The sequence below is a fragment of the Dendrobates tinctorius genome, unplaced genomic scaffold, assembly GCF_039654945.1.
Source record: "Dendrobates tinctorius isolate UK_male_01 unplaced genomic scaffold, ASM3965494v1 ptg000171l, whole genome shotgun sequence".
Taxonomy (NCBI): domain Eukaryota; kingdom Metazoa; phylum Chordata; class Amphibia; order Anura; family Dendrobatidae; genus Dendrobates; species Dendrobates tinctorius.
Genome location: NW_027361838.1, coordinates 2,409,800 through 2,437,172, shown reverse-complemented (window position 1 = coordinate 2,437,172; position 27,373 = coordinate 2,409,800). Strand labels below are relative to the sequence as shown.

Genomic DNA, 27,373 nt, shown 5'->3' with positions numbered 1-27,373 from the left:
CCCAGTGACCGCCAGCCTGCGTGGTGATAAGGTGCTCTCACCAATCCCAGTGACTGCTGGCATGCGTGGTGATAAGGTGCTCTCACCACTCCTCACTCCCAGTGACCGCCAGCATGCGTGGTGATAAGGTGCTCTCACCACTCCTCACTCCCAGTGACCGCCAGCCTGCGTGGTGATAAGGTGCTCTCACCACTCCTCACTCCCAGTGACCGCCAGCCTGCGTGGTGATAAGGTGCTCTCACCACTCCTCACTCCCAGTGACCGCCAGCCTGCGTGGTGATAAGGTGCTCTCACCACTCCTCACTCCCAGTGACCGCCAGCATGCGTGGTGATAAGGTGCTCTCACCAATTCCCACTCCCAGTGACTCGCCACATCTGCGCAAAAACAGCCAATGCCCATAAAAGGGTGGAAAGATGATGTGTAATCACGCTATTGCAGGGCGCAGGTGCGGGATTCCAGGGCCACCACTACACATCACAGGGCAATGTGATGCTGATGAGAGGGGGCTGTTATGATAATGAAGACAGAAGGCAGGGTTTTCTTCCAGGACTCGGACGCCCCAGAGCCTGGAAGAACTCATTACCATAACAGAATAAGAGAGGATTTCTCCCCAAGAATACTGCTGAGGCATACAGGTAGGACTGTGTTTACCATTCTATCACTTGTATGCCCATATTAATAGGTTAAAAACATCCCAGGGGGTGAGATTCCCTTTATTGCATTCTTATATCATGAGGAATTTTTTAGAGTATAACTTTTCTAGGTGTAGGCCTATCCTAAAATGTTATCCGATATGAATCCATGATCAGTTTGAGCAGAAGATATTGCTTGTTTTTTATGTTTCTGCCCCTTTAAATGTATCCAGGAATGTGACCATCCTGCTAGAGAAGAAAAGATGTGAGAGATTCAACACATTCTTGTATAATATCCGCAGTACTGACTCTCAGTCAATAGAGACTTTCAGGATTGTAGGTGACGGCTGGAGCAGGCGTTTGCAGCATTCACCTTAGGCCTCTATGGTGGTGGGATTCACTTGTCTAACGCTTCTTGCATCCCCTGCAGCTTGAATGTAACCTATTATCACCTGGTCAGGGCTAAGGAAGTGTGAAATGGCAGCAAATATGGCTGAACAAGAATGTTTTGCACGCCTCATCCATAATAGTGTCTGACAGCCTGCGGTCGCTAATGGCGGAGCGCTCAGATCCAAATCCCCACCACCCAGCTTACTGCAAGCACTGAACCAGAAAATCGTGACTTGCCCAGACAACATATCATTTTGTGTCTCATGGTACAAGAACAAATTCGGCAAGTCTGTAATGTACTGATACAGTGTTACATCGTAATTACACGTTTACAGAAAAATAACTTCTGGTCTCCAGATTTTCGCTTTACAAAACGCAATCTGGCATCTACTTACTGTGAGCAGAACATCTGGTCTCTTGTCTAACAGCACCATGCCTTCACTTGGCAAGCCAAAAGACTTCAGCTGGTAGGTCAGATAGCCTCCATATGACGAAACCTGCACAGTGACAAATGATTAGGCTGAGAGGAGATCACATGGGGCAGCTGGGGGGAGTAGTGAGGTTACAGTCGTGGTCAGATCATCTCATGAAAAATACATCATAATGAACAATTTTCATCCATAAGTCATCCGAGTGTGACCCCGATGTCCATTTTAAAAACATTTGCAAGACCAATTATTGTTTCTTATACTGCAGCGGTTTTTTTATTGCTGGAGTGGTGCCTCTAATCTAAGGTCCCTGCCTCTGATCTCATAATTACCCACCGCCGTCTTCACCTTCTATCGCTGTCACTCGGGTCAATATCCAGCAGTATGTGACCTGAAGTGCTTGCTGGAGTGAGCCGGAGGTCAGTCTTCAGTCTATGAGAGAATTGTTCTGGTTCTCACAGATTAAGGCTAGTTTCACACTAGCGTATGGAGGAGCTGCGGAGGGATGCGGACTTCCTCCATGAACCTCCGCCCACGGCCGCACCTCCTCCAGTCAGCTCTGCCTCTGTCGGCATGCGGCCTGCATTAGGTCCGCAGGCCGTGCCGATGTATCTGGCTGCCTCCACATGCGTCGTTTTGACGGTGCGGCGACCTGCACCGAACGCTGCATGTTGCATTCTGGTGCGGTCGCCGCACCGCCAAAGCGACGCATGCGGAGGCATCAGCATACATTGGCACGGCCTGCGTACCTTATGCTAAAGATAGGGTACGCATGCCGACAGAGGCGGAGCTGAGCGGAGGAGATGCGGCCGTGGGCGGAGGTTCATGGAGGAAGTCCGCATCCCTCCGCAGCTCCTCCATACGCTAGTGTGAAACTAGCCTTACACTGAGATCTTGTGATTATTACTTCTGACTTCCGGCCAGTCAGAAGCTGTGGGCACAAGAAGGCACTACGGGACCGGAGAGGCGATGATAAAATGTGAAGACGCCGGCAGGTAAGTATAAGGCTAGGATCAGAGACCTTAAATGGTGCTTTAAGAAACACAACGTATTAGTAAAAATTGGATGCAATACAGATGATCCATATTATTTCCAGTTTATTTTTGGGCTCTCAGATATGAATAGGTGAGTCTCATCCGAGACACAGAAGAGACCAGGGCTTGCTGCAATTTTCTCACACTTACACTCTTTCTGAACAGCTCTACTAAATAACATTGTCCGGTGAAGTAACTATCTGTGTAAACGGATAGCACATGTATGTATGATACACTCAACTGAACGAGCCCGAAACCACATCCACAAAGCATGCTCAATACTGACACTTTTCCATGCATTGCATTTATTCTTACGTACCCTCTTTCCCAAGTACGATGCTGGCGCCACCCAGTGCAAAATGTGAACAGATGGGGGTAATTCTTGCACATCCGCTACAACACTGTTGCTCCCTGGATTAAAGGTGACATCTACTCTGGTCTGATCTGATGTTTCAAGTATCCAGAACCTCATATCTACAAACTTAACAGAAGAAGCATATTCATAGTAATGGCAGTATATACAAGAAGTCAGGTCCAAACCCTTAACTAATATGTACACAAATATTTAAGAATACTGTATATATTACTCAATCATCTTCATTATAAAAATATGATCTGTAATAGCAAAAATGGGCGTAGAAGGAGAAAAAAACTCAAAACTTTGGGAAAGTATTGTCTGCTACTGTATATAGGGCACTTAGAAGTGGTTGGGAGAGAGTGGTCTGACACAGAAGAGCTGGGGGAGTGGTCTGACACCCAGAAGGGCTGGGGGAGTGGTCTGACACCCAGAAGGGCTGGGGGTGTGGTAAGATGACGGTCTGGGGGTGTGGTCTGGCACACAGAAGGGCTGGGGGAGTGGTCTGACACACAGAAGGGCTGGGGAGTGGTCCGACACACAGCAAGGCTGGGGGGAGTGGTCCGGCAAACAGAAGGGCTGGGGGAGTGGTCCGGCACACAGAAGGGCTGGGGGAGTGGTCTGGCACACAGAAGGGCTGGGGGAGTGGTCTGGCACACAGAAGGGCTGGGGGAGTGGTCTGGCACACAGAAGGGCTGGGGGAGTGGTTTGACATGCAGAAGAGCTGGGGGAGTGGTCTGGTACGCAGAAGGGCTGGGGGAGTGGTCTGGCACACAGAAGGGCTGGGGGAGTGGTCTGGCACACAGAAGGGCTGGGGGAGTGGTCTGACACGCAGAAGGGCTGGGGGAGTGGTCTGACACGCAGAAGGGCTGGGGGAGTGGTCTGACACGCAGAAGGGCTGGGGAGGGAGTGGTCTGACACGCAGAAGGGCTGGGGAGGGAGTGGTCTGACACGCAGAAGGGCTGGGGAGGGAGTGGTCTGACACGCAGAAGAGCTGGGGAGGGAGTGGTCTGACACGCAGAAGAGCTGGGGGAGTGGTCTGACACGCAGAAGGGCTGGGGAGGGAGTGGTCTGACACGCAGAAGGGCTGGGGAGGGAGTGGTCTGACACGCAGAAGAGCTGGGGAGGGAGTGGTCTGACACGCAAAAGAGCTGGGGAGGGAGTGGTCTGACACGCAGAAGAGCTGGGGGAGTGGTCTGACACGCAGAAGGGCTGTGGGAGTGGTTTGACACGCAGAAGGGCTGGGGGGGTGGTCTGCACACAGAAGGGCTGGGGGGAGTGGTCCGACACACAGAAGGGCTGGGGGAGTGGTCCGGCACACAGAAGGGCTGGGGGAGTGGTCCAACACACAGCAAGGCTGGGGGGAGTGGTCCAGCACACAGAAGGGCTGGGGGAGTGGTCTGGCACACAGAAGGGCTGGGGGAGTAGTCTGGCACACAGAAGGGCTGGGGGAGTGGTCTGACACGCAGAAGAGCTGGGGGAGTGGTCTGGCACGCAGAAGGGCTGGGGGAGTGGTCTGGCACACAGAAGGGCTGGGGGAGTGGTCTGGCACACAGAAGGGCTGGGGGAGTGGTCTGGCACACAGAAGGGCTGGGGGAGTGGTCTGACACACAGCAAGGCTGGGGGGAGTGGTCCGGCACACAGAAGGGCTGGGGGAGTGGTCTGGCACACAGAAGGGCTGGGGGAGTGGTCTGGCACACAGAAGGGCTGGGGGAGTGGTCTGACACGCAGAAGAGCTTGGGGAGTGGTCTGGCACGCAGAAGGGCTGAGGGAGTGGTCTGGCACGCAGAAGGGCTGGGGGAGTGGTCTGGCACACAGAAGGGCTGGGGGAGTGGTCTGGCACACAGAAGGACTGGGGGAGTGGTCTGACACGCAGAAGGACTGGGGGAGTGGTCTGACACGCAGAAGGGCTGGGGAGTGGTCTGACACGCAGAAGGACTGGGAGAGTGGTCTGACACGCAGAAGGACTGGGGGAGTGGTCTGACATGCAGAAGGGCTGGGGGAGTGGTCTGACACGCAGAAGGGCTGGGGAGGGAGTGGTCTGACACGCAGAAGAGCTGGGGAGGGAGTGGTCTGACACACAGAAGAGCTGGGGGAGTGGTCTGACACGCAGAAGGGCTGGGGAGGGAGTGGTCTGACACGCAGAAGGGCTGGGGAGGGAGTGGTCTGACACGCAGAAGAGCTGGGGAGGGAGTGGTCTGACACGCAGAAGAGCTGGGGAGGGAGTGGTCTGACACGCAGAAGAGCTGGGGAGGGAGTGGTCTGACACGCAGAAGGGCTGGGGAGGGAGTGGTCTGACACGCAGAAGGGCTGGGGAGGGAGTGGTCTGACACGCAGAAGGGCTGGGGAGGGAGTGGTCTGACACGCAGAAGGGCTGGGGAGGGAGTGGTCTGACACGCAGAAGAGCTGGGGAGGGAGTGGTCTGACACGCAGAAGAGCTGGGGAGGGAGTGGTCTGGCACACAGAAGGGCTGGGGGAAGTGGTCTGACAGGCAGAAGGGCTGGGGGAGTGGTGTGACACCCAGAAGAGCTGGGGAGGGAGTGGTCTGCCACGCAGAAGGGCTGGGGGAGTGGTCTGACACACAGAAGGGCTGGGGAGGGAGTGGTCTGACACAGAAGGGCTGGGGGAGTGGTCTGACACACAGAAGGGCTGGGGAGGGAGTGGTCTGACATGTTATTAATTTACACTGTTCTTGCACTTTTTACTCTGTTAAAGCTCAAAAACTTGGTGCCTGATTCTGAAATACAAAGATGAAGTACATTAACAGCTTAGTAAAGGCATCTATGGCAAAAACAAAATGTGTACAGTGCTTTCTGCTTACAACCCAACATCAAGTCATGTATATTTGGTTCTCATTATAAACCCACTTGTACTTTTTAATTTTATTTTTAGGCCCAAACCTTTTTTTTGGGATTAAGAAATTTTATGAATGACTACGGCCCAAGAGCCACTCACAACTACTGGCAGAACCCAAGTGATCCGACCACTATTGTGACTGTTGTTACAACTCTTAACACTTTCATGAGTCACTTCCACTATCCCTTAACACATGAAGTCTAGAAATTCTTTTTTTTTTTTTTTTACTATAAAACAAAATGCAAACCACGAGAAAATCTTTCCTAATCCAGGAATATCAGACATCCTTGGGATAGGCTATAACTTGAAGTTACAGTAACTTGATTATGTCACTAGTTTATATGGAATGATATCATCCAGTCTGAGGATTAGCTAAGATCTCTATTTGTATTCTCTCCGGTCTTAGACGAGCAGACAGGCCTAAAGGGCCTGTCACACTAAGAGATATCGCTAGCAATATCGCTATAACTAGTGACGTTATAGCGATATTGCTAGCGATATCGCTATGTCTGATTCTTACCTACGACCGGCTCCCCCGCTGGTTATCGCTGATCGCGCGAGAACGTCCTGGACCGTTTCTCGTCGTCAGCTTCCTGCTGTGACAACGAGCGACGCGTGGAGCCGGGCGGGAGGACGCAGGATCGCCTGGTGTGACAGGTAAGTAGCGACCCCCGACCCCTGCTATGTCGCTGGTGAGATCTGCCTATGTGGCAGCTCACTAGCGACCACTTAGCGATGTACCAGCGATCCTGACCGCGTCATATCGCTGGTCGGGATCGCTGGTGCATCGCTAAGTGTGACAGTACCTTAACAGTTTTACCAAAGTACAAAATATCTGGAACAATTATGGAATTATTTCAGACTCTTATATAAAAGAAACAAAAACTTTCAATTTATACAATAGATGTTTCACTTTCAGTCTATAAACATTGAAAATAATTGCTTAATTTACCTTTTTCCTATGTTTATTGGAAGAATGGCAAATATCAGTTGCTCCGAAACAGAAACATTTGATGCAGCCCTTTATATTTGAAGGGTCAAAATAAAAAGATCCACTGCGACATATATCACATCTCGTGCCTTCTGTATTTTCCTGCATGTGATTAGAAAGTTATATTTAAAAAGTTATAATCCAAGTGGACTCAAAGGGTTACTCCCATCTTTACAGGTAACTACTGTCAGATACTGCTTGTAAATGCAAGAAATTTTGCAATTTGCTGCTTATTAAAATGAACAGGTTTTCATAAAATATTAACACTTATTTTGTTTACAGCTCATTGCCTAAGAGACCGACCATCGCTGCCGTCTAGCTCGTAAGCACTGCGCTGAACCTGGCCAGGATTTGGAGGTATTGTGCATTAGCGATCCCAGGAAGCTTCAAAACAGTGCTTACAAGCTCAAGAGATAAGAGCAGACCTTCGCATGTCACTGCATATGTCTTGCTAATCTTTCTCGTCAGTTGTCAGTCTCCACGGTGACAATCTGGAAACAAAAGAAAAATGTGACCATCTGAAGAATGGATGGAAATTTTAGTAGCAGTAAATTGCAAAATTACTTTGCATTTACAAGCACTATCCGACAATACTCATTAAAGGGACTCTGTCACCCCTTTTTTGAGATATCATATAATGATATCATTCAATTGTGTGTCACATAAGGATTCTCTTAGTACTTTTGCTTCCCCCTAACCCTGCACCTTTCATGCATAAATACCTTTTTTATATCGGTTCAGATGTATGTAAACTGCCACTGTCCGGTCCGATGGGCGGGGTTTATTCACCTGCTCCCCCCCTCCCTGTCTTGCTCTACACAAGAAATGCGTAGAGCAAGACAGGGAGGGGGGGGGGAGGAGCCACGCTCAGCCCAGAAGGGCCGGTGGCTGGGGCCCCGCACCGCGCCCGCAGTCCGGTAACTGCAGGCCGCGCATGCGTTCCCGCCTGGCACGCAGGTGGAAGGCAAACCGGAAGTTCGGCGCCAGTCCCGACGCCACCTCCGGTGTGCACATGCGCGCCCAGATCGCATGCCGCATGGGGAGGTTGATGCCAGGAAGCTCCAGGAGGACCCCGGCTGCACAGCACCGCCCAGCTTTACCCCGCTGAGGGGGCACAGGAGGGGCGGGCAAGGGTCCCGAGTACCAAAGTGGAGACGGGAGCAGCCTTCCTACGGAGGAGAGCAGAGCCCGTGACCGATGACTGCCCGGCGTTACAGGTATCTGATGTTGTAGTGCCTCCGGTCGCCGGCCACTGCAGCACTATCAGGACCTCTTCATGCCCCATAGGGGACAGGAAAAACACTGGAGATAGCAGGAAGGGGAGTGTTATTTAACCTCTTGTGCATTTCCTGTCCCCCATTAGGGCGGGGAGACATCCTCCGATATGGCTGTCGTGGAAGGTGACTAGAGAAAGGTAGCTAATAAAATAGAGAAAATAAGGATTTGTCTTGTCAGTAGTGGATGCTGTTGTTGATCACTTTTATGCTATATTGTTCTCAAGTTTAAAAGTAATCTCCTAGCCATAGGATATGGTATAACTTTCAGATTGCTGGAGGTATGACTGATCTAGCCACACTGGTCCCGAGAACTGGGGCTCTTCAGACCGGGCTGAATGGAGCAGAAGTTGATTCATTTTAATAGGAATGCCGAAGATCAGCCGAGCGATGCGCTTATCAATCTGTGGTTGGGAGCATTAAGAATAATGGAGCGGAAGTGGACATAACGACCTCTGTTACATTCGGAGGGGGCTCTTCTTCTTGGGATCGGCGGGGCCTTGGTAGTCGGAACTCCTGCGATTGGTAACTTATTACCTATCCTGCAGTTACGAGATATCTTTTAAACTTGAGAACTCCCGTATAAGGAGGTTTTTTGACATGCCATAATGATAGCATTAATGAAGGTCCAGGCTGCGTGTTGTCAGGGACGACTTGGAAATGTAATTACATTGACACTTTAAAGCCACAAGTTGCAGAACACTGATATTCATTCTTGAGAGTCGAGGAACACAACAGATGCAATCTCTCCATGGCATATGTCATATGAAGCAGGGAGGATGAGAAGAACGCCTCCTGCTGTCTGCTTTTTGTATACATTGCAATAATAGTTATTGTATGAATAGTATTTTCCCAGACTATTGTCATGAACGAGAGCATGCAGCCTTGTATTCCCTGCATCAGCCTTGAGGGATCAGCGTTGTTGATGCCAAAGGTGTTGAGAAGGTTTCATCCATGACCCCCCATTCATTGATATGTCCTGGTGGAGAAATATAGAAATGACTGATTCTACATTAATCAAAGAGATGAAGACTATACTGGACACCATATGAGACACCAGGCTTTGCTTTTGGCAAGCTAGTTGGTTTGATTGTGAATATTTATTTGCCTTTTCAGTCTTTTAATATGCAGGTTGGTTTAGCTTATCTCGCTTTGGTATATTACCTAAGGGCTCATACTCACTGAAGAGAAATATGGACGAGTGCAATCCGATAAAAAATTGGATTGCACTCGGACCTATGTTATTCAATAGGTGACATCTCATTTGCGTTTTTTTTCTCAGCTGAAATCGGACTGAGAAAAAAATTGCAGCATGCTGCGTATTGCTGCGATTCTCAGATGAGACGCGCCAATGCAAGTCAATGGGTGCGAGAAAAACACGGAAGAAAAATGGACAATCTGTTTTCCATCCGTTTTTTTATGGATACATTACCATTCTGTGTCATGGAACACTGTAAATGGTCCTGTAAATGACTGTAGAAAAATAGTTGCAGAGAAAAAAAAAAGCATTGCATACGGATGTCATTCGGATGCTATGTGAGAAAAATTGCATTGTACTCGCATGACACTCGTATGTCACTCCAGAATTCGGACCTTTTTTTCTCGCGTGTGAGTATGAGCCCTTACACATAGGCTTTATAAAATTATCACCAGTTAGAACAAGTACTTGGTATCTTATAATACATAAAAGTAAGTGGTCTAATAAACCTTATAATTTGGATAACTTTATTTTCTGAATCACATTTTCCATATTTAAAGTACCCCTCCAGTGATTTTTTTTTGCCTTTGTTTTGTTTCATGTGTGCGAGTGTCATGAAGGTAGTAATATACTTACTGGTAGCTATTTCAGGTCCATTCCTGCACCACGTGACTGAATAGACCTGCCGAATCAGAGTAGTTGCTGTTTGGAGCAGAGGTTGCTTTTAGTATTTTCTGAATGCAAATCCATGAGTATCAGAACAAGACTATACTGTATATCTTTCCTGTATCAGAGTGAGACTAGAGAGATTTGTCCTGAGTCTAAAAGACTTACAATGAGAGGCTAACCGTCATTCCACACAGTGATCCGATAGGTTACCGATATAGTCAGCCACGTGGTACCGGAACGGGATACCGCTGAAACTGGGAGAAGACAGCGACCAATGAGTATGATACTATCCCCTTCATGACGCTTAAATAAAATATACCTAATAAAAGATCAAATTAAAAAAGAATCACTGGATAGGTACATTAGATCTAACTATTAGTGATGAGCAAATGTGCTCAGAAAAGGTGTTATTCGAGCATGCTCATGTGCTAACCGAGTGTCTTCAGCATGCTCGAAAAATGTATTCGAGACCCCGTGGTTGCATATCTCATGACTATTCAACAGCCGCAACACATGCGGGGATTGCCTGTTTATCAGGCAGGTCCTATTTAAGTGATTTTTTGATTGAGAACAGGTGTGGCCGTAATCAGGCCTGCGTGTGGCTAGTGAATTTGAATTCAGCTTCCCAAAGATGTGATAAACCATAGTTAAGCTATGTTTTAAGGAGGGGGGGCAGCAGTCACTTTTTCACACAGGGCCCTGTAGGTTTGGATTTCTTTTTCCCATAATAAAGAACTTAATTTAAAAGCTGCACTTTGTGTTTACTTGTTAATTATCTTTGTCTAATATTTAAATCTGTTTGGTTATCTGAAACATTTAAGTGTGACAAACATACAAAAGAATAGGAAATCAGGAAGGGGGAAAACACTTTTACGCATTTGTATACTTCCCTGCCTGCATCTTCACTGTCTGTGATGCACTGTTCTAATGCCCTGCAATGCAAAAGCATTGCAAAGTATTAGAACAGCAATCAGGGCAGGAAAAGTTCATGTACTATACTGGGACAAAGTTAAAAAGTTATTAAAAATTGTAAAAATATTTTTTTTTTAAAAAATCACAAAAAAATATGAATCCACATTTATGTGCAAACAAAAATAAACAAAAACTAGACTTATTTGGCATTGCCAAGTCCAGAACGACCCGACCTATAAAACTGTCCCACTAGCTAACCCCTTCAGTGAACACCGTAAAAAAAAAACAAGTCAAAAAACTATGATTCATCATCATACCGCAGAACAAAAGGTGGAATAAAGTGCGATCAAAAAGATGAATGTAAATAAAAATGGTATTTCTGAAAACGTCATCGTATCCCGCAAAAAACAAGCCGCCATAACATGCCCGAAAATGGTACCAATATAAAAGTCAACTCATCCCGCAAAAAACAAGTCCTCATCTTTAAAGGGGGTTTTACACTAAGCGATATCGCTAGCAATATCGCTAAAACGTCACTGGTTTTGTGACGTTATAGCGATATTGCTAGCGATATCGCTATGTGTGATACTTACCAGCGACCGGCTCCCCCGCTGTCCATCGCTGATCGCGCGAGAATGTCCTGCTCCATTTCTCGTCGGGCGCTTCCTGATGAGACTTCCTGCTGTGACGACGAGCGGCGCGTGGAGGCGGGCGGGAGGACGTCTTCATCGCTGTGTGTGAATGGTAAGTATCGTGCGCTGCGTCGCTGCTGAATCGCTGTGAGGTCTTTCTGTATGAAAGCTCACTAGCGATCATTTAGCGATGCACCAGCGATCCTGACCGGGTCGGATCGCTGGTCGGATCGCTGGTGCATCGCTAAATGTAAAAGGGGCTTTAGTGTGTGTCAGCAGCCAAACATAAAAGAAGATATAAATCTGGTATCGCTGTAATCGCACCAAATCAGAAAAATAAAGTCGTCTAATCACTCATACCGCCTGAGGAACGGCATAACAAATAAATAAAACCAATTCTTCATCTGTTGTTTTTTTTCATTCTGCCTCCCAAAGATTGCAATATGGCTAGGTTCACATTTACCTGCACTCTACACTGAGCGCATACACCGGGGTTTCCATGTAAGTCTCTGAAATACGTGATTCAGATGGAAGCTCTGGCGGAAGATCCCTTATAATGAGGCAGATGGAGGCACTATGGACACAGTCTGATCTGTGATCCGGGAGTGCCTGTCTTTTTAGACGTGCATAAAAGCGTGGTCTGCCACAGTTTTGTGCACTTCTGAAAAGAAGGACACCGCTGAACAGAGGCCAGACGGTGTCCAGAGCAACTGATGCCTCATTATAGTGAGTGCCTCCCTTGGGGGTTTCATCTGGATCTGATCACTTGGAGATTTAGATGGAAACTCTGATACAAGTGCTCATCGTAGAACGCAGGATAAATGTGATCCCAAACATTATGTAAAATGTTCCCAATAAAAACTTCAACTCAATCCACAAAAAAAGGGGCTCTCCAAATGTGACATGACACCCGCAAACCATCTCTGTGTTTCGAAACATCACTTCTTTTCTGAGCCCTGCTGTGCGCCCAAACAGTAGTTTTCTTCCACATATTGAAAGCTGGCGTACTCAGCATTAATTGCACAGCAAACTGTATGGTGCATTTTCTCCAGTTATCCTTGTAAAGATAAAAAATTGGGGCAAAAAGAACATTTTTGTGGGAAAATTTGATTTTTTATTTTCACAGCTCTACGTTATAAACTTCTGTGATGCACCTGGGAGATCAAGGTACTCACCATACATCTAGATAATTTCCTTGAAGGGTCTAGTTTCCAAAATGTGGTCACTTTTGAGGGGTTTCCACTGTTTAGGCACATCAGGGGCTCTCTAAACGCTAATGATTTCAGCACATTTTGCTTTCAAAAAGTCAAATAGGGCTCCCTCCTTCCTTTCTGAGCCTTGCTGTGCTCCCAACCAGTAGTTTTCCCCACATATGGGGTATCGGCATCCTCAGGAGAAAATGCACAACAAACATTGGGGTTCATTTTCTCCTGCTACTCTTGTTAAAATAAAAAAAATTGGGTCTAAATTAACATTTTTGCAAACTAAAAGTAAAATATTCATTTTTTCATGAAGGGTTAATAAACTTTTTGAATGTGGTTTTGAGCACCTTTAGGGGTGTAGTTTCTAGAAATGTGTCACTATTGGGTATTTTCTGTCATATAGACCCCTTAAAGTCACTTCAAACGTGATTTGGTCCCTAAAAAATGGTTTGGTTTTGTTGTAAAAATGAGAAATCGCAGGACAACTTTTAACCCTTATAACTTCCTAACCAAAAAAAATTTATGTTTCAAAAATTGTGCAGATATAAAGTAGACATATGGGAAATGTTACTAATTTGTTTTTCTTTATTTATTAAACTGCATAAGAACATAAGAACAACAAGAACTTAAGGCACTCTGTGTGCCACATTCGTAAATAATGGCAAGTAAAATAGTACAATGTCCATATAGGTAGTCATAAGGACTGTGACTTAGCATCTTGACATTGAGGTAATTAGCCAAACTAAATTTTTATCAACAGTTATACAATTGAACGATCCAATGTAAAATTTCTTTATAACATCAACCAAAAATAAGATGGAAACCAAGAGAGAAGCAGATAGAGAAGAAAAGGAGGAAGCAGATGAGAAAGAACAGGGGAGCAAAGATGCAGACTAAGGGTCCTATGTTTAGTGATCCTCGATATATGCCCAGTACTCGGCAGAGATCTAAAATCAAGCCAGTAAAACCAAGTTTTATGACAGTGATCATAATAGTTATTAGCTGTAGTGGTCAGTTCTTCCATGAACATCCCCCTCATTTATATCATAAAGCCAAAGGGCGATTGTTGGAATTGTATCTTTTTTCCAGAGAAGAGGAATACACACCCCAGCCGTCACAATTAGGTGCCTCAGTATAGAATGCCTGTATGTTTTCAGTGGGATGTTGCAGTGATGGAGAAGGACAAGAGCAGGGGTCAAGTCAGTCATGAAATCTGTGAACCTTCATATCACTGCTTGGACTCTGTCCCAAGAAGAAGTGATAAGCTTGCATGATCTCTTTTCCACATCTCCAACACATGGGGCTGGCCTCAGGAAAAAGAGTGTGTAGTCTAGTTGGGACGCTATACCATCGAAATTACAATTTATAACTTGTCTCGTGAAAAAAAAAAGAACAAATCGATGCTCTATGTGTTAGGGAGAAAATTATCCTCCATTGATCTTTCGATAGAGAGTTGCCAAAATCCCCCTCCCACTGTCTCTGAAACTTGGCAACCGGAAGGTCTGGTGGGTAAATCAACAGAGCATATGAAAAAGACTAGGTGTGACTCAGAGGTCCTGCACTTGAGCAAGCTGCCTCAAAAGTCATTTCTCACTATTACAGAAGGCTCCAGTAGGGAATGACTGAAAGAAATGCAGCAGTTGAACTACTCTCCAGATGTCCAGGATGGATGGCGAAGAAATGCCAAGTAGATGATCACTCGAGGGCCTGAGGTGTCCTGCTTCAAAATGCCAAATTCTAAAATGGCCCCTATTTATCCAAACTTAGAAAACACTGTCACTGAGGCCCGAGGGGGGGAAGGAATTACCCAAAATGGGACACATATAAGAGTATTGCGGTATGATATGGTCACGCACTGTGGGACGGGAACAGCATGCCAAAGTGATCACAATTGTGGGATGTTTTAAGTGCTTTACGCAAACCAGGGGGCTGATATGAGAGGATATTTGTAAAGCTGTGCTCAATCCTCTCCAATGCCTTCCCGATACCATTCCTACACCAGGTGGGAGGCAATTTAATAAGAACTGAAGACGGGCAAAGCTATAGTCCGAAAATTTGGAGCGATGTAATATGGTTCTTCTAATACGAGGAGGTTTGTCGGACCAAATAAACTTGGTCTGAACCGATGCTAAGCTCCTGAATAAGGATGAGGGAATCCTAATAGGGAGGACCTTTAAGACATACAGAAAATGTTCATTTTAAATATCACACTTCTCCTGAACCACGTAATGGCGTTCCTCGTCCATCTTGCGCAGATCTCCCTCCCCGATTATAGTAGTTTAGGGCAGTTAAGTGATTATGTCAAATCTATGTCTCTTGGTAGGAAAATCCCCAGATATTTTAAAGCTAATTTAGCCCACTTAAAGCTAAAAGCATTTTTCAAGGGCGCTACCGTAGACAAAGGGATATTAATATTCAGAATTTCCGACTTGATCATAAAATTGGATAAACCCTTATATAAAAGGAATACTGCCATCAGGAAATGTTATTTAGTAACTATTTTGGGTGACAACTCTGTGATTTAAGAGCATAAAAATGAAATGTTTGAAAACTGCAAAATTTTCACAAAATGTCCTATTTTTTCACAAATAATACAAAAGTCATATCGAATAAATTTTACAACTATCATGAAGTACAATATGTCATGAAAAAACATTCTCAGAATCACCGGGATCCGTTGAAGCGTTCCAGAGTTATTACCTCATGAAGTGACAGTGGTCAGAATTGTAAAATTTGGCCTTGTCATGAAAGTGAAAACAGGCTCGGGGGTGAAGGGGTTAATAACATAAGAATACCCAGTAAAATAGTTCTATACAAATTGCTTTGCATATTCTAAAAAGAAAGACACATAAGTCGAAAGACATTTTTTAAGCAATACATATAAATACCTTGCACAGGCAATCCCCTGTGTGATGGTCACAGATCTGGTCTTCAGTCCCATATGAGTTGCAGTCACACGGAATGCATTCGGGAAAGCGGAAGTAACCAGGGGCACATCGGTTACATTGTCTGCCGGTTATTCTGGGCTTACACCTGTGACAGAGACCAGTTACAGTATAAGGCAGGGGTCACACTTGCGAGTGCAATGGGAGAAACTCGCGCGAGTCTCTCGCATCAATACTTGGCACTGCCGCCAGCAATCGGGACCAGAGTGTGCGGCTGCATGTATTTCTATGCAGCTGAATGCTCCGGTCCAAACTGCCAGCGGCAGTGCCGGGTATTGATGCGTGAGTTTCTCACATTGCACTCACAAGTGTGACCCCGGCCTAATACACAAAGTGGCTACACATAAAAATTAATGTAAATCAACAATAGATTATCATTTACTTCAGACATGTCAGTAAATGACTTCAGTGTATCTCCTGCAAACCACCATCTACAGTGCTAAACAGGAAAATAGGGCTTAGCCAACGGTCATACATTCAGTATTTTACCTCAGTATTAGTATCCCTAACCTACAGTGGGTGAGAAATCCAGAAGTGGTGACGTGTTTCTATTATACTTTTCCTCTGACTGTTCCACTCCTGATTTTGGCTTTAGATCTAAGGCTGGTTTCACATTAGTGTTCTCGTGCACGTTTGCGTCGCATCCATGCGCATGCGTCATGCGTCCCTATCTTTAACATGGGGGCGCATGGTCTTGCGTTCGTATGCGTTTTCGTGCGCATGCGTCGTCTGGACGTTTGCGAAGGGGCGAGGCTAATGCAACATATTGCATTTTTCTGGCGTCGAATTTCCGTAAAAAAAAAACACATGCTTGCGTACAGAATGCGCCAAAAGAAAGCATGACAGTCTATGGGGAGCGCATATGTGCGCAGAGACATGCGCCTGACTGCGTTAGCGTGCGCATGCGTTTTTTGTGTAAACAAGTCTAGGAACTGTCTAGACCAGTTCCTAAGACCACCCCTAAAACCAAGATAAATAAAAATAGGGGGTGGACATTGGAATTCACTTCTTTACAGACTCTGGAGAGGAAAGCTGCAGGAGAGATGCCTGAATTGGAAATGTAATTATACCAGCTAATGGATGTCTGTCTGTTTTTTATCCCTGCAGTGTGTAAAGTTTTTTATTTTGTATTTCTTCTTGCAGAATTCATTAAGGAGGATCAGCATGTCATCCAACAGTGACAGTTCCCACAGCGGACACCCAAGTGAAGTGAGTACATTATCCACTGTTGGTAAGTATTCACTGTCACTTCAAGACATGAGTCCAATTTTTTGTTGTTCTTCACAGAGCTCTTCAAGTGGCGAGGAACACCAGCAGGAGCAGGCAACTCGGGGCCAAGCTGCGGTGGCAACATGGCATGTAAGTATATATATCTTTTTTATTTATTTTTTGGGGGTTAAAACTGTTTTATCTTGCAAATATTAATGTCTTTTTTTCTATTATAGGTTCCACAACGGGACAAGGACGAGGTCGATAACGACCTCCTCATAACATCGGTACAGGAGCGAGTTCCGTTGTGGGACACCCGTGATCCCCAGCATTCCAATGCACTGGTGATCCGGCGGCTGTGGGACGAGGTGGCCAAAGCGCTGTGGGATGCATGGGACAATGCCTCAGCTCGGATTCAAAAGGACTTTCGTAAGTATTGCAACTACGAGGCAGTGAAGCAGTAGACCGGGATTACACAACCGTGTGTGATGTGATGAACTCCTGCGAGTTTCTTGCATCACACACGGTTGTGTTATCCCGGCCGAAAGTGCAATTTTTAACATTGTTTTTTTTCCTTTCACAGTGAAGAAAGTCAAAACTAGATGGCGTTCCATGAAGGACCGATTCAATAGGAACCTGAGGCAGGAGTACCATCGTCTCCTCAGCTTCCTGAGACCGGTCCTTGCACGCCAAGTGTAAGTATTTTCTTGTTGGATTCCATTGTGTTGTGTTACCTAATCTGAATTTTTATATTCCACAGGAGTTGGCGAATGTAAAATTTAAATTTTTGGATACTAATGTTTCCTTTTCACAGAACCCATAGCAGCACCTTAGAACCTGGACAAGCATCAGGAGTGGTCCTTCATGAAACGCCATCGGACCCGTCCCAGACATCCCACAGTGAAGGGGTAAGTAGGCCTGCAGCACAGTCTGGAGAACCTTCAGCCGGTCCATCCGGGCTTCCCCTGTCAGAATCCTCTGCCGCTCCTTTTTTTGTCTTTTCCCGCCAGCGGCAGCGGGGCTTGGACAGGCCAGTCATGCCCGAGTTTTTACATTTGGGCACGGTCTTCCAGAATTGCTTCAAGGCGCTGGGTGACACAGTGCAAACTGGTTTGTCACAAGTCACCCGACGCCTTGACCAACTGGAAGCCGAGCACGAGAGACAGGCAAGACATTTTTTTTGTGCCATAGAGATGGGCATAACGGAAAACCTAACGCCGAGACTCCAGCTTTCTGTGATGCAGGCCTGCAATGCTGCATATGTCAGTGCTATGCAGCAGACTCGGTTCATGCAGCCACCACCAGCGGCTGCATTTCCATCAGTCCCACCGCTGACAAGACTGACGTTACCGATTTCTGCTGCATATCATTGTGCAGCCGCCACCATGACCACAGCCGCCCAACAACACTACACCATGCCGGGTGCTGAGGAACGCCAGTACACTGCGCCGCCGAGTAATGCTCCTGTGAGTACAACCACTATGATGCCGGGGCAAAGCAGCCATGGACAGGGGCAAAGAAGCCATGGAGCTCGGAGTCCAAGAAGCCATGGACAGGGGCAAATGAGCCATGGAGAGCGGAGGAGCCAGCGCACTAAAAAAATAAAACACAAACAGTCCATGTGCCGCCGCCCTCACCTCAAACTTTGGCTTTGCCGGACCATGTGTCCAACCCAAATGACTCTATCTCCAGCATCCCTGACCTTCCATCCAGTCTACTTGCCCCTTCCCCTGTCACCACCTCTTCACCCACCCCAACCCAATCACTCAGTCCCCCCTTGTCCATAATTTTTCTCCTTTTTATCGTCCCTAAATTTTTTTCTAACAATAAATGTTATTTTTTTCACCCATCAATGATTGTTCTTTGTGTTTTTCATCACTGGCAACACACACCGTGCGCCGTCTACACACAAAGGTTTTGACACCTCATATCTCCATGACAGACACAATCTGATCATCCTTTTCTTTGTTTGCTCTACAGCTTTCTGTGTCTTTCATGGAGCTATGAGGTGTCACAAACAAAAAGAGGATTCAAAATCCTCTTAAGAAAAAAATAAAGGGTCAGGGGTCACCAATGCTTCCCTGGCCAGGTGTTTGCACTATTATACTCAGGATGGTTTTCAGCATACTTAGGTCAATAGTTTGAACATACAGCCTGGTAAGCAAAGATATAGATTTGGTCCATGCAGACTTTATTTGTGAACTGGTGATCACCTTTCATTTTTTTTTTTTTTGGTTTATACATTTACATCAGGGGTCTCAAACTCGGCAGAGTAAATGGGCCGCACATAAAAAAAAAAATTGAGCTGGGGGGCCGCATTCCTTTCAAACTTAATACACCTCGTACACACACGGCTCCGCTCCGTACACCTTGTAAACACACGGCTCTGCTCCGCACACCTCGTACACACACGGCTCTGCTCCGCACATCTCGTACACGCATGGATCCGCTCCGTACACCTCGTAAACACACGGCTCTGCTCCGCACACCTCGTACACACGCGGCTCCGCACACCTCGTACACACACGGCTCCGCTCCGTACACCTCGTTCACACGCGGCTCTGCTCCGCACATCTCGTACACGCATGGATCCGCTCCGTACACCTCGTAAACACACGGCTCTGCTCCGCACACCTCGTACACACGCGGCTCCGCACACCTCGTACACACACGGCTCCGCTCCGCAAACCTCGTTCACACGCGGCTCTGCTCCGCACATCTCGTACACGCATGGATCCACTCCGTACACCTCGTAAACACACGGCTCTGCTCCGCACACCTCGTACACACACGGCTCCACTCCGTACACACACGGCTCCACACACGGTTCCGCTCCGTACACCTCATACACACACGGCTCCGCTCACCTCATACACACACAGCTGCGCTCCGTACACACACGGCTCCACTCCGTACACCTCGTACCCACACGGCTCCGCTCACCTCGAACACACGGCTCTGCTCCGTTCTGTACACACGCAGCTCAGCTCCGTACACCTCGTACACACGGCTCCGCTCCATACACCTCGTACACACGTGGCTCCGCTCCGTACACCTCGTACACACACGGCTCCGCTCCATACACCTCGTACACAAGCGGCTCCGCTCCGTACACCTCGTACACACACGGCTCCGCTCCGAACACCTCGTACACACACGGCTCCGCTCCGTACACCTGGTTCACATGTGGCTCTGTACACACACGGCATAGCTCTGCTCCATACACCTTGTACACACGGCTCCGCTCCTCATACACACACAGCTCTGCTCCGTACACACACAGCTCTGCTACATTCACCCTGTAAACCCCTCTTGACCCCACACAGAAACTTTACCTCATCCAGCACCATGACAACCAGTACAGACAGCAGCGTCTTGCATACACGGAGGCCCCTGATCATGTGACCCCCTGACTCCTCCCCCTCCTGTGACCTCATCCCAGGTCCTGTGCAGAGTGCTGTGTGCACACAGAACAGCCATCGCGGATCGCACGCCTTCCCCCTGCCTCAGGGAGTGAGACATGTGGTGCACCGCGGGCCACAGATGCCTGCCTCAGGGGCCGCATGCGGCCCGCGGGCCGCGTGTTTGAGACCTCTGATTTACATAGTTGATCACCAGTTCACATGTGTAGGCCACTTTTTTCAAGAGGTGTTAGTAAACGTTAAATGGACATTTTAATAGTCAAAAAAAAGGTGTTTTTATTGTCTGCAGCATTAAACAATACAGGCACTGCATAAACTAGACCATTTCATCTTGCCAGGACAACCGGCCAACATCAGAAACAAAATAGGCCGGAAATCTATCCCTCATTTGTGCAATTTCCACTGTTGTCCTCAGAGGGTGTTGATGGTAATCTGGCAATGGGTTACGAACTGGTTCATCTAGTTCAACGTTGGGTCGCTCTTTAGCCATAATATCATTATGGAGAACCACACACGCCTTGACCACCTCATCAACTGTCTCAATGTTAAGATTAATTGCTGTCCCCAAAATGCGCCATTTCGAGACAAGGATACCAAAGGCGCACTCCACAGTTCTTCGTGCCCTGGTCAGTCTGTAGTTAAAAATTCTTTTAGTATCTGAAACGCCTCATCCCCAACAACAATCGGCAGTGCAGATCCTTCAGTGTTGGGAAGAGGTCGTGGCTGAAATTATTACGATATAAGCGTTGGCCCATGTCGGAGTCTTTAAATGTACTGGAATCATTAGCAAGTCCGAAAGATCCGATGTCCACAAAGCTGCAGTCCGCACAGGCAATCGCCATGAGCACTGGTGAAAAATATTTTTTATAATTGAAGAACTCAGATCCAGTTCTTGCAGGTTTGGTAATACGGATATGTTTCCCATCCACCGCTCCAATACAGTCGGGAAAATCACAAAGTTCCTGGAATTTTGCAGCTTTGGCCTTCCATAATTCCGTGGTGGGCAGGGGTAAAAATTCATCCCGAAGAACGTCCCACAAAGCCCGGCAGGTGTCTGCAACAATTCCGGAAATTGTAGAAATTCCAATCCGGAACTGAAAATGGAGCGATGTTAAGGTCTCTCCGGTAGCCAGGAGTCTTAAAAACAGAGAAATTAAAAATAAATAAGTAAATTGCGGAACAAGAATAATAAGGGGCGTTTAGTTTTAAATATTACGTAACGTAGTGTCACCAACAGACGTTCCTCAGCAGGAATTGCTCTCCGGAGCTGGGTGTCCTGCCTGCTGATGGATCCTTCAATGTGTCGAAGCAAATACCGGAAACTGTCTTGAGACATCCGCGTGTAATCGTAATATTTGTCCGGGTTGTCATTTAGCTCGTGGAATAAAGAGTGGTAAGCTCCAAAGCTCTCCCGGAGTTCAACAATAGGGTGTCGCCAATATCGCTGACACCGTCTTCTCCGTCTTTCTTTCTTACGTTCTTCATCATACGCAACAGCAAAAGCAAGAGACAAGCAGAGATCCAAATCCATATTGCGGTACAAACTGTTCATTTGAAGATCCAGCTTGACACACGATACAGGAGCAAAATGGGAGGATTTCATCTGTGCAAGGGTATATAAACTGAAATTCCAGTAGACAAGCCCACTTGTGTCCCATTGGTGGTGTTGTTATCATGGTGTTTAATCTGGAAATTTTGTTTTCCTTTTGGAACGCATGCGCTTAAAAACGCAAACGCATGTAAACGCAGCGCTTTTAGGCGCATGCGTTAAGCGCATGCATTGAAAAAAGGGTGCGTTATGCATTTTTACATGCGTTATGAGGTGCGCTTGAAACGCTGCGCACAAGAACGCTAATGTGAAACCAGCCTAAAATAATGACCAAATACTGAACGTGTGAACTTGGCCTAACGACTAATATTTATGAACTTGAATTACAATACAGTAGGTAAAATGAGGTACCGTATTTTAATATGTAACCTATAATTAGAAATTATCTATCCCTAAAATAAATCTTTTAGGCCGGAGTCACACTGGCGATTTAAACGGCCGAGTTTCGCATGATAATACACGGCGCTGCCGCCAGGACTCAGGAGCGGGGCGTGCAGCTCCATGTATTGCTATGCGGCCGCATGCCCCGCTCCTGAGTCCCGGCGGCAGCGCCGTGTATTATCATGCGAAACTCGGCCGTTTAAATAGCCAGTGTGACTCCGGCCTTAGTATCAGATCTGTAGGGTCCATTTAACATTTTTTTGGGCCAGATGCAAACCATGAATGGAACCAAACAGCACAGCTCCATACACTGTGCAGTGGTCGTTCCTCTCTGGTCCTACTGAAGTTAATAAGAGCTGCGCTGCAGAACCTATGAACCGCTATTACACGGTGAACGGAGCTATGCATTTCAGCTCCATTCTCTTTTGGTAATCAATATTTGAAGCCTGGGAAATCCCTTTAAAGTGGTTGTTCAAAAATACCATGGCTACTTTTTTCTAAAGACAGCACCATGCTTGTCCACAGGCTGTGTGTGATCTCGCAGCTCAGCTCCAACCACTTTATTGTAATTGTGCTGCAATACTAGACATAAACTATGGATGTGTGTTAGAATCCCGTGAAACAAAAGTAACCATTCCATAGCTAAAATCCCATATGCCTTAGTGTGTGAACATCGGTAAAGAAATAAACAACGAATCTTGTACCCGACCTGCACTGCCCACTTGTAGAATCGCACTCTGGCCGGAATGGCTGTATGACTCCTGTGGTCGAACAGTTGCATCCTTCACACCCAAGGAGTGGGTGATAACTGAATGTATGTTGTTCACACACTTCACACATAGGTTTGACCGTCTGAGGTGGGCAGATGCATTTTCCGGTTATTTCATCACACAGGCGACGACCACATGTACATGCTAAATTGTGAATAAAAAATTTGCATGTTAATTGAGTGCTTCACCAAAAAAACAAAAAAGACTTTAGCAAACAGATCATACAGACCAATGCTTACCATGTTACAAACTGGAGTTGGACATAATATTTTTTGCCCATCATTTTTAGGCTATGTTCACATGTTGCGCTTTTTCAGTGGTTTTTATGCATTTTATTTTTTAAATGCAAATTTTCAGCTGTGTTTTACAGTACCAGCAAAGTCTATGAGATTTCAGAAATCTCATACAAACAGTTTGGTTTTTTTTCTGTCCTCAGTATTTTGTGCAAAACCTTAGGTTTTGCAAAGTAGAGCTGCTCATTTCTTTCAGCAATTTTTCAGCGTTTTTCAACCACTGAAAGCAATGGGTGATGCAAAAAAACGCTGAAAAAAAAAAAAAGCTGAAAAAACTCAGATATCAGTTTTTGGTGCCAAAACCTGATGAAGTAGAATCAATTTTTTTTATGCACTAAACTTTATCAGCATGTACAAGAGACAAATGTAGCATGACAAAAATGCAGCAAAAAAGGACCAAAAATGCAGAAAAAAACCAGAACAAAAACTAAGCAAAATCTGCTTTCTGGAAGTTTCTTACTGCAAAAAAAACGAATCAAAAATGCAAAGTGTGAACAAAGCTTTACACTTGGTGGACCTGTTGGCTTCTCGGGAATGTATGGTGGGTCATGATTAGAAGAGACTTGAATCTTCACCAGTGTAACATTTTCATGGAGTTTATATGTCTTCTACATGACTGAATAGGTTTCTTTAACTTTAGTAAGAACTTTGTAAAGTTAATAATTCATTCAAGTACAGGGAACGTTATAAAGTTCTACGAGAGGAACAAAACAACAAGCAGTCTAGCAACCTATTTTCAGGGGGACACATTTTAGAACCTGATCTCTGAAATCAAAGAAAGCTTTTGTGCAATGAGTCCAACCATCAACCATGACTTGAACAGGGATAAAACTAAATGAACAAATGCCCGGTAAAATCAACTTGAACTCACATATGCAGTGTGGAAATCCATAGTAACCGGTAGCACAACGGCTACAAGTTCTTCCAATGATGTTAGGTCTACAAGTGCACTGCCCTCCAAACGGATTGCACACTGGGTTTGTGGATCCTTCTGCGTGGCATCCACAAGGCACTGCTCCATTATTATAATATGCCACTAAAGATCTTGCTGAATTTTTGCAGAAATCAGGTGAGGAAAAAGGACTAAAGGAAAAAAAGTATGTATTGTAAATACCTTATTGTTCTATTAAGACAGTTGAAAATCCTTATGCTGCCGACTTCACACTAGAAAGTGTGGCTCTTCTCAGAAACTGAACTGCATAATAACATATACTTTGGCTTGCTAATCCTATAGAAATCTGGACTTCTTCTCTATATTGCCCTTCAATGTCAGCTGCCTCCAAGCCACCCATTCTGCCTATGCCTATACTTACCACCTGTATCCGTCACACCTCGATGGTCTCCACTAGGATGGGAGTAATGCTGGCCCAACCACCAGAGACCTCTATAAGGTCAGGTCACTGATAGCCAGGATGTCCCAAGCACTTCAGAGGGGTCGGATTCTGGTGATGTGTATGGCTTGTTTTCTTTCTTTTACGACTCTTTCTGACTTCAGTGATATTTCATCAGTGTTTTTATACCAAAACCAGAAATGTCTCCAAAACAAACAACAGGTGTCAATCTTTCAATTATAGTTTTTCTCTGTATGTTCCATTCCTGGTTTTGTCATCTAAACACTCATGATAAATCACTGATGTCTGAATGAGCCCTTATAAGTATACTTACACTCTGCAATGTTTATAACACGAGCATAAAACCCCTGTGAGGCAGTGAGGGGAATCATCTACGAGGGTCGTTATGTGTCCCCTAGGGTGCGTATAGAAACATACTGAGCCCGCTGGAGAGCGTTGTAATTACAGCCACAGCTGTGGTCACAATACAAAATAAACGAGATTGTGGATTTGGTCAAACTATTTGACCAAGTCAGATAAAAGCCTATGCCCAGTTTTCTTATACTTTTGGAGAGATCAGTAGGATTGGTAGTGGGACGGATCTCTTCCTCCACTCTGGGTCCTGGGAGGCAAGCACAGGGCAGGAGCTCTGTGTATGATAGGTCTGTGTGAGTTTGAACACAGGCCAGAGCTAGAGAAGCCACTGACGCACCGAGTGATACGGTGGTCAGGGCCGGCCCGAGAGATTACGGCGCCCTAGGCGAAACTATTTTGTTGCCCCCCTACTATTCTTGGCAGTAGATGAAAACTTGGGATATAAATTTAGGAGCAAAATAAACCACAACAACAATGATTAATTAACTCTCTCCTAACTCTTTAATCTTCTGAGAAGTTGTATAGGACAAATATATAAAAAGTAATCAATAACACAAAACAAAAACGACCATAGGTAATTAAAATTTTTGTTTCCTTGCCTTTTTTTTTTGAAAAGGATGACACTAAGTCACCGAAATTAATTTGTTTAGCAACTTCAGATTCTATCGAAATTGTTGCCAACCCAACCAACCTCTCTTGCGTCATATTTGCCCTTAAATATGTACACTTTTCTTTCCATCCCTAAAACTTTTTGCCTTTTGAAAAGATTTTTTAGAATTTTTTCTATTTTTTCTCTGGCGCCCTCTTTGGGTCGGCGCCCTAGGCGGCCGCCTAGTTCGCCTATACGTTCGGGCCGGCCCCGACGGTGGTGTAGTCGCCCACAACAATGAAGTGCTGTGGACTGTTATGGATGATCCAGCTGCGATCTGGAGGAAAACGTTTGCTTTTATGTTGTAAGTTGCTAAAGTAAAGACTTTTACATTGAAATATCTTGGGTCACTGCCTCATTACCACGCAGACACAAAAGCCTCTGATTTATATTCCATTAATGGCACAAGCACCTTTACCTAAAAGGAATAATGTGATAATAGAGAAAAGAGGGGCTGGTATGTGCGCCAAAAATATAAGAGAACGTTATTACCTCCTACATGAGTGGTGGGGAACCTCAATGACTTTTTATCCGGCCCCAGGCAGGCAGATTCTAGATGACCGCAGAGCTCGGGCCAGCAGCTATATTTTGCCACCCGCTGGCCCATTAATTTCTTCTCGGTCTGTGAGCACATGTACACAGTGTACACTACTAAACTCTGAGGCGCATGTAATGAAGGATTACATCCTTACCCCAGCGTCAGGTCATACTTTGTGGGCGGACTTGGCGTGCAATTTGTACGGCCCCCGTAGAATGGTACAGATATGCAAATAGCCCTTGGCAGAAAAAAAATTTCCCACCCTTGTCCTACATAGATGGTGATTATTGTGCAAAACAATGGTAAATTGAGCAAATGTTTATCATTACCCAGTGCAGATATTCACAGATCGTCAATAATTCACTCATTTGTCATTGCTCTTTTATGAAGGTAAATAAGTGTCGTCAATGATACAGCTTTCATGTCAGGCATCTACTAGTTATCAGAAACAACAAGAGGAAATCAGTGCATAGATGTCCAAAGTATGATAAAATCACAAATCTTTATTAGATAACACAGGTAGAAAAGCACAAACAATGACAAATAAAGGGTGACACAAGCAGAAGCAGAGCAAAGGGGTATACAGTGTCAAAAACCTCACTCTGACCCTTATCGTGAGTAAACACCTGGTGGTAAAGATTCAAGTATACACACCCGATATATAACAGGCAGACCAGTGAAAAGCAATAAGGGGTAAAATCCCCAGCTGGACAGCCATATAATCAGGGGTGAAATTACAAAGACACAAAAGTAAGGTAAACATACTGGGGCCGGATAAAAAGTCATTGAGGTTCCCCACCACTCATGTAGGAGGTAATAACGTTCTCTTATATTTTTGGCGCACATACCAGCCCCTCTTTTCTCTATTATCACATTATTCCTTTTAGGTAAAGGTGCTTGTGCCATTAATGGAATATAAATCAGAGGCTTTTGTGTCTGCGTGGTAATGAGGCAGTGACCCAAGATATTTCAATGTAAAAGTCTTTACTTTAGCAACTTACAACATAAAAGCAAACGTTTTCCTCCAGATCGCAGCTGGATCATCCATAACAGTCCACAGCACTTCATTGTTGTGGGCGACTACACCACCGTCGGGGCCGGCCCGAACGTATAGGCGAACTAGGCGGCCGCCTAGGGCGCCGACCCAAAGAGGGCGCCAGAGAAAAAATAGAAAAAATTCTAAAAAATCTTTTCAAAAGGCAAAAAGTTTTAGGGATGGAAAGAAAAGTGTACATATTTAAGGGCAAATATGACGCAAGAGAGGTTGGTTGGGTTGG

The 27,373-nt window shown here is 45.8% G+C and overlaps 1 protein-coding gene across 1 annotated transcript in view; it reads right to left on the bottom strand.

Moving 5' to 3' along the window:
• The window catches only part of LAMA3 (laminin subunit alpha 3), a 297,581-nt gene that overhangs the window by 85,603 nt on the left and 184,605 nt on the right, over nucleotides 1–27,373 (bottom strand). Inside the window, exons 33-38 of the mRNA XM_073550824.1 lie at nucleotides 24,075–24,286; nucleotides 22,850–23,054; nucleotides 15,463–15,607; nucleotides 6,649–6,789; nucleotides 2,805–2,966; nucleotides 1,419–1,520 (exon numbers count right to left, since the gene is read on the bottom strand). Of these exons, the coding sequence (XP_073406925.1) occupies nucleotides 1,419–1,520; nucleotides 2,805–2,966; nucleotides 6,649–6,789; nucleotides 15,463–15,607; nucleotides 22,850–23,054; nucleotides 24,075–24,286 (967 nt within the window). The remainder of the gene's footprint in view (nucleotides 1–1,418; nucleotides 1,521–2,804; nucleotides 2,967–6,648; nucleotides 6,790–15,462; nucleotides 15,608–22,849; nucleotides 23,055–24,074; nucleotides 24,287–27,373) is intronic.